This window comes from Nelumbo nucifera, chromosome 8, assembly GCF_055504915.1.
Source record: "Nelumbo nucifera cultivar China Antique chromosome 8, China Antique-T2T, whole genome shotgun sequence".
Taxonomy (NCBI): Eukaryota; Viridiplantae; Streptophyta; class Magnoliopsida; order Proteales; family Nelumbonaceae; genus Nelumbo; species Nelumbo nucifera.
In genome coordinates, this window is record NC_142656.1 from 46,036,166 (window position 1) to 46,044,480 (window position 8,315).

At 39.4% G+C, this 8,315-nt stretch overlaps 1 protein-coding gene across 6 annotated transcripts; it reads left to right on the forward strand.

Moving 5' to 3' along the window:
• The first annotated feature begins 1,205 nt into the window (after window positions 1-1,205).
• On the forward strand, window positions 1,206-6,608 carry LOC104609093 (uncharacterized). 6 transcript variants are annotated; one of them, XR_016079183.1, is made up of 5 exons: window positions 1,206-1,343; window positions 1,729-2,401; window positions 3,140-3,236; window positions 3,352-3,403; window positions 3,989-6,608. XR_016079183.1 is itself a non-coding variant. In XM_088892584.1 (4 exons), the coding sequence occupies exon 4, from the start codon at window positions 4,921-4,923 to the stop codon at window positions 5,389-5,391; it is 471 nt and encodes a 156-aa protein (XP_088748710.1). In that variant the 5' UTR covers window positions 2,262-2,401; window positions 3,140-3,236; window positions 3,352-3,403; window positions 3,989-4,920; the 3' UTR covers window positions 5,392-6,608. The 6 variants fall into 6 exon arrangements, 2 of the variants coding, with proteins under 2 accessions (XP_088748711.1, XP_088748710.1); XR_016079182.1 differs by lacking the exon at window positions 1,206-1,343 and adding an exon at window positions 1,357-1,495; XR_016079181.1 differs by lacking the exon at window positions 1,206-1,343 and having other exon boundaries at window positions 1,883-2,019; window positions 2,115-2,401.
• Window positions 6,609-8,315: the final 1,707 nt, after the last annotated feature.

Sequence of the window (8,315 nt, forward strand, 5' to 3'; positions counted from 1 at the left end):
AACGAAGAAAAGTCTTCACATGGATTCAAGTCGTTCTTTCTTGAGTTCTCTTTCCTGTAATTTCTTCTGAAAGTAGAGGGATGGGAGGTTGCAGTCATATCTGATTGGACTGAATATTTAATTAGAGAGAGAGAGCGCAAAAATCAGATTCAGATAGTGCCCAATCCTTAGTATTCACCACCATCGATAAGTTCTGATCTATTCTCTCGTGTTTTGCAGGTGATGGCGACGCCAGGCTTCGATTGGGTTCTTGAGAGCTCTACCCCCCTCCCTCCCTAAGAAGCATCTGGACCTTCTCATAGTGAGTTGGCAGATAGCCATGCGGATTGCTTCCAGTATCCTTGTTGGCTCGCTCCCATTCATAACCTGTTGGTGAAAGCTTGCATGCAGTTAATGAGCAAGAGCCTGGGGTGAAACTGCAAGCGAGGATGATGCACTTCTCTCCATCCCACTGTTTATTGTTCTCCAGAATCCTAGCATGAGTTGTGAGATCCTGTAAAAGTAGAATGGAAACTCAATCAAGGCCTGATTTTATAATACAGAACTGGAACCACTACAGCCTGCAGTCTGCACGGCCAGGTAAGAAAGCATGCTTAGTTAAAAACAAATACTTGAGGGGACAACTGCGGAAGCTCATTTGGTTGTGTATGCATCCATCCCAATGGCTCTAGATCATTTAAGAAATCATGCTCAGGAAGAGCAGATGGAAGATGGACCTGCTGATGAGTCCCTCACTGTGGTGGCATGGCAATACAGCGGATTTCTTTAACCTTAGGATTGTCTGTGGACTTATACCATATAGGTACCCTGCAATTTGAGTACGCAGATCTGCTATACAGATAAACTTCTTCAAGATATTTTTTTGGCATGATGTATGCGTATCCCGTTTCCTGTTATCATAAAGTTTCATTCAAGGTCAGTAAGCTCTCCATGTTCAAGCTAAAGCGGAACAATAAAACCAGTAAATAAAATACCTTGGTGTCCTCCGAATTCACATAATTATGATTGACTCGGAGATAAAGATTTGTGGCTGAGATTGCTCTCACACGCCAATCCGTTTTGGACCCAAAAGCCTGCTGCTCATATGGACTTGTGGTGGTGACAATAAGTTCATCACCATGCACATTTGTTGTCCTTGTTGTGACAGCTGTAAGCTGGCTTGCTTCTTTTGCCTGCAAATGAAATTCCAGAAGCAACAAATCAGCAAAGCGACGAGCTTAGACAATTCTATTCAAGCATAGGAGCTAAATATTACCTGCTTCTCAATCTCTACTATCTGTTGCCTCTGTTGTGAAGGTGGAGTAATCTCAGCTCCCAGTATTATGTCACGAATCTCAGATTGGGTAAGAGTTGAAGTATTCACATTATTCTTCTTGGCATAATCTGATGGTATAAGATCTCTCAATGCAACCTCAGCCTGCATGATAGAAGATCTTAGCAACAAATAAGTAAACATGAACAGAGGCACATTTTTACAATACTAGGATATGGGCAGGTAAAAATTTAACTAGGTCTCTCAAATATTTTGAAGTTACTTTCATCCATTGATCATCTGTGAGAGAAGACCAGATATGGTGTGGTTCAGTGATAATAGTTTTGTCGGGCTTCAGTAACATTTTTGCCTTCTCATTGTTTACATGTAGTGCACGCAGAATTAAGACAAGACGAGAGAATGCGGTATATGATGAGATGCTTTTAAGTTCTGATCTGTTCTCTCGTGTTTTGCAGGTGGTGGAGGCGGTGGCGACACCAGGCTTCGATTGGGTTCTTGAGAGCTCTACCCCCACCCTCCCTCTTTCTATCCTCTCTTACGAATTTTCCCTATGACGATCTGTCCCTTGTGTGTTCTGACTTCTGAGTCTTCTGACCACCCCACTTAAATCAAAGAATCCCACACCTCTTCAATTGATCTTTATCGCTTAATTCGGGTTCCTTCCTTTTTTAATCTTCCCTTTCTCTCTTCTTTTGGTTTACACTCGTTGTGGTGGAAGCTGCCCTTCGTTCTTTTTCAAAAATTCAGTTGGGTTCTTCTATCTCTGTTTCATCTCAACTACGCGGCTCTCTTTGTTGTATGCTTTTCTTTTGTTGAATTGGCGCGTCATTTTTTTATCCAGGTCTGTAAATTTCGTTTATGGGCTGCAAATTTTCTGAGTTCTGAATCGAGAAAATGGCACAAGGCTATGGAGTTGAGCTCTACTTCGACCCTGCACTGGAAAATCAGGTCTTGAAGGCTTGGAATGTCCTTGCTCGTCGCCGGATCAGTACCCAGCTTATTGAGATGGAATCTCGACCATACATTACTCTTTCCTCTATCCCTACCCTTGATCCTCCAAAACTGGAAAATGTCGTGAAGAACTTTGCTTCGAAGCAAGAACCGTTGCCTTTGTTATTTTCTATTATGGTAAGTGCTCCCTTGAGGATAGTTTCATATGTTGAAGACATTATTCTACAAAACTTGTTGGTTCACAAGATGAATAGCATGCTTGATGACTTTGTTTTGTTTGTAAGATGGTTCCATTATGATACATATAAAATTTGTATTTCTTTTCGGAATTATATGTTTGTTTCTGTACTCATGCATATAAACTTTGTATTTCTTTTCTTTGTTATATAATATATATTTTTCATAGATTAATTGGTTCATTACATTATAGACCCGGATTCGGATCCCACAATTATAGCTTGTATTGTTCTTTTTTTATTCTCCCACTTACTCGTTATTACTCACCCGTGTTGAGCACGGGCGCCCCCTGCTAGTACTTGATTACTGTGCTAAGAAAAGCATATACAATATAAACTGAAAAAAGAGGACAAAAATGGAAAAATGTCTCATTATTTTTTTATGTCTAAATATTATACCATTTAAGATTAGGATAAATTTCTTAAACTACCCCTACTGTTCACGAAATTGACGTGCGGTACCCTTATTGTTTAGATATTGTCTTGTGGTACCCTTAAGTTTTCTGACAATTGTCATCATCGTTAAATCGAGACAAAAAAAAGTTGATTTTATATTTTTACCCTTCCATTAACTCTCAACCAGGTTGAACCCATTTTGCAAATTACTTTCTTATCCTTCCTTAATGAGAGATCGATTAAAGGATTATTCTCGCCTGAAAGTTGTTTATCATTGTTCCAGCAGAGAAGGATATCATCGTTCTAGCGGAGAAGATCTACAATCATCTTCCATGACTTTCGCTGCAAACTCTGGCAAGTGGTACAACAGTGCACAACAGGTTTGTGTGGAAAGCTATGTGTTTCCATCATGTTTTTTCAGTGGAAGGACGACATTTGTCATCTCTTTGAGCTAGTTCTTTGAGTTTTTTCTTACAACTTTTCACCATTTTGCAGTGGGATTCAAAAATGAGTTATTTAAAAGCCTGCGTTTTCTATCATCACAGAGGTATGGTCCAACTTTTTATGTGTTTTTTAGCTAGGTTTTTGGGGAGCACTCACAGAGATTCATTGACAACCCCCCCCCCCCCCCCCCCCATTCAGTTCAGGTAAAATGACACTTGGAATTAAGGTAGATAGCTAGGTTTTGGGGGACCACTCACAAATATGGGTATATATGGTGTGTTGGGACCCATGTGTCTGCTTTAATTCATACACATGGGATCCACACGTAGGTCCAGGTGCTCGACAAAATGTCTGAAACACTATTTTGACATGAAACTGCCAATACCAGTAAATAAATGTAGGGCCCATGATTGGAATGTTATAGATGGGGAATTTAGCTTATGTTTTAGCTTGTGTATGTTTATATGTTTTAGCTCATAATGTAACTTATGGTGTAGGTTATAGTGTAGCTTATTTTGTAAATTATGGTGTAGGTTTTATTGTAGCTTATTGTGTAGCTTATGGTGTAGTTTATGTTGTATGCAAACCAAGAATGTATGTAATCATGTGGAATCAGCATCCTATAATCAGCATATTGTATCTTATAATCAACATGTTGTAATTATATTTGTTCCTATCTATGATGTAGGTGATGGATGGGAGTAGATACATGTTCATCATCAATTATGGTGGTCATTGGAAGACCACTAATGGGAAGTTATCATACAAAAATGGTCAGGTTGGACATATGGGTGATGGAGCGTGATCTGACTACTCCTAGCTGGAGGGCAATTCGAACTCTAGATGGACGACGAACTGGATTGATCTACAAAATAGTGTATCAGAGAACCCGGGGTAGCTAATCCGACGAGGTCGCTCCGATGCTTAAATCAGTAATTATGCTATGAATTCAAGCTAAATGTTTGAAAGCTTGAGTGCTAGTGAGTAGAGTAATCACGCGTACCTTTGCCTTGAGATTTCGAGTCTTTATATACTAGAGTAGTCGTGGGCCTTACAGAATGGCTCCGGGATATGCGGGCTGTGGAGATAAGGTTGGTTCCATTTTTGAATGACAGCAGTACGTTGATAAGGTTTATCGTCTACCTCTGATTCGGGCAGAACCGGGATAAGTTTTTATCATGATATCGGGAAATTCGGGATCTGTTGGCTCATCGTGACCTCAAGAGATTTGGGATCTGTAGGGGTGGCCTTTGGAGTCGGTTATGCGGCGCTTTGGCTTATTAGCTCCGAGTTGGAACTTCGATTCTTCAGTCCTAAACTGGATTGGGTGCCGAGGTGGCTGAATACCCGAACTGCGAATGTTGCGAATTGGGCTTGCTTGGTTGAGTTGTCATCCTTCGATCAGATCGCGCCTACGTGTACCCTTCCTGTTAGGTCGTGCCAAATCACCATTCATTAGTGGGTAATGTGAGTAGTGACAGAATATGCTATCCAGACATCTTGAATAGCTTTTGTTCATTAGCTGCTATACCTCCTAGAAGCATGGTGACTATTAACTACAAGATACTAGGATGAGAGTTAGATGAGCATTTAGGTGTTCTTGGTTGTGAAAATGTCGTGATGGTAATGTTCTATGTTACTTATACAGAAGCTAAGTGTGTTTGTATAGATGATGGGTGCAGTGGCAAGGGAAAGGAACAATTGCAAGATGGTGATGATATTGACTGTTATGTAGTTGATGATGAAGGAGGTGTAGTTGATGATATCCATGGAAATGATGAGGGGTTGGATGGTCATCATGATGTTGATGATGAGGAATTTGAGGGCTTGTATGATGATGGGTGCAGTGGCAAGGGAAAGGAACAATTACAAGATGATAATGATATTAACTATTATGTAGTTGATGATATCCATGGCCATGATGGGGGGTTGGATGGCCATCATGATGTTGATGATGGGGAATTTAAGGGTTTGTATGATGATAGGTGCAGTGGAAAGGAAAATGAACAATTGCAAGATGATGATGATATTGATTGTTATGTAGTTGATGATGAAGGAGGTGTAGTTGATGATATCCATGGCAATGATTAGGGGCTAGATAGTCATCATGATGTTGATGATGGAGAATTTGAGGCTTTGTATGATGATGGTGAGAATTATGAAGATGGTAATGGTAAGGATTATGAAGATGATGATGGTGAGGATCATGAGGGTTTGGATGATGATGTTGGGGATCATGAGGGTTCAGATGATGATGGTGGGGATGGTGGTAATGAGGGTATACATGATGGTGGTGGTGCTGATTTGTCTGAATATGATCCTATAAGTGAGTATGACAATCCAAGGGAAAGGGGCAATACAAGGGATTTTGACTTTTCCAAACCAAGATTTCGGGTTGGTATGGAGTTTGCTACTATGAAAGAGTTTAGGTAAGCATTGAGGTAGTATTGTGTGGTGGAGGGTATAGAGATCAAAAGAAAGAAAAATTTGAAGAGTAGGTTTACTAGGGCTTGCTTTGCAATTAACTGTGGCTAGAGGATTTATGCATCCCTTAGCCATGATGGAGGCAAGTTCATAGTGAAGATCCTCAATGATACACATAGTTGTATCAGGGTGACTACAAATTGGGAGGCAACAAATACATGGTTATCAACAAAGATTGAAGGTCAACATATACATGACTATTAAGAGTTGATCCTAACATGTTAAGCCATGTGCTTAGGTCTAAAATCAAGAAATGTATGGGATATATGTCACTTGGAGGAAAGTACATAGGGCTAAGCTTAAGGCTGTTGATAGCATCAGGGGATTAATGGCAGAATCATATGCAATACTCCCTTAGTATTATACAACCTTATTTGCAAACAACCCTGGGTCTGTTGTGAAGTTACATGCCCCACTTGCCTTAGAAAAAGACACATTTGAGGTTTCAAGAGAGTCTTCATATGCCTTGCAGGTCCAAGGAATGGGTTCTTTGATGACTACAAAAAAAATATTGGGTTGGATGGTTGCCACACCATGCAAGACTAGTGCAATAAGGGGTATAATACTCACAGCTATAGGCAGAGGAATAAAGTAGCCAGGATTTGAGATACTCCCAGCCGTGAGAGGGCCCATATGATGACATGGGTTATTTCAGATATCTAACTTTCAATTGTGTTATTCTGTGAATATATTTTGGCACACCCATGCTATTTTTTGAACTTTGATGTATTTTGAACTTTAATATATTTTGACACACCCATGTTATATCTTGAACTTTGATATATTTTGACATACCTAATGGAAGTGGAAGATACATTGAGTTATGGTTGTGTTATTTATGATGATGTATATTTAAACTTATACTTATTTGTGATGGTTGTGTTATTATTTTATTCAATTTTAATCGTCTTCCTTCTAGTATTAATCCTTAAAAGCAAAGAAGGAAAGGTTTGTCTTTGGTCCATTATGTCTCCACAAGGCATCAAATATCTCAGAATTTATAGGTACATTGTAGACATAAAAACAGTTTATATCACTATTCAAGAGACAAACTTTTTATCCATTATGTCTCCATAAGGCCTCCTAATAGATCAAAAGTTAAACAGTGTTCAAGAGACAATTTGGTTAGATGAAGGGGCATTCTAAATTAGTTCCATTCCATTCCATGAATATGGATTCAAGAAACAACTTGTTTTCTTACAGGTCTACACCATGCTACTTACTGTATAGAAAAGGATTATTAGGTTCAACCACATTTTTCTTCTTGTTATGGGTGTGAGTCAAATATATTACAGGTTTTTAGATAAACCACATTAAGAATATATTATAGGTTATGGGTGTGACTCAAATAAAATGTTTTCTGATCTGAGCGTGTCAATTTCTTGAAGATTCATGCCATAAAAGCATGATGGCTTAACTTATTTAATGGCCAAGATAGCAGTGATATTTGTTTCAGAATGATAATTGGACAATAAACATGTTGTAGTATTAGACTTAACAATATGGAAAAAGGTCCACAATTGTTCAATAAAACATAGGAGAGAGAGAGAGAGAAAGGGGTATGAAAGTCATCCATACATATTAAACAGACACCTTCAAACACTAATGCAAAATTAGAAAGCTACATCATGCATCTTTTATGCGTAAATCCTTGATACGCTTCAATAATTTATCACAAAATTCAGACATCCTATCCAAACTATCATTCTCAAATTGTACAACTACTACAATTTCGTCCAATGTGTCCCTAGATGACCTTTCATTTATTCCGGAAGGTCCTAAACCATCATTTGCTTTCATGGTTACACTATCCACCGGTATTACCCATAAAAAGAATTTACACCACCTGCATCCTACAAAACTAATTGAATTTTCATAAGTCATTGAACAAAGCAATTATGGATTAACAATTTTTTTTTATTACATGAGGCTTTGCGCACACCTAGAACCATATCCCTTGACTGCTAGGTTTTTTCGATGTAAACAATCTGCATAGCCCAGTGCCATAGAGACACATCATTGCTTCATCTTTTCATAATAAAAAATTTCATCGTTTATCGAGGGCAAACTACAACAAATACATGTTGTTATTTAACAATGAACATGTATATAAAAAAAATTAAAAAATTACCTAACTAATAACCTAAATAGTAGTGGCACCCGCCAACGTTCTCAAACTTTCCATGTCTAACCACGACAATTACGTACTCTCCACTGCATGGACACACCACATTCATGGTAATGGATCACAATTGGTGTACCTGCAATCATTAGAAGACCATATTAAACATTACATATGGGTGAGTGGGCATACGGGGGTGGAAGGGGTGGGGGGGGGGGGGGGGGGGGGGGGGGGGGGGGGTTGGGTGTGCGACATGGGGGTGCTGGGCGTGCGAGATAGGGGGTTGGGCCTATGGGGTGGGGGGTTGGGCATTTCGTCGAACAGATGCTAGTCAATGACTACATCTATTCGAAATCCCATCGCCATTCTCCTCTCTTCTCCCCCACACCGTAGTGCCATTAGTCACCGT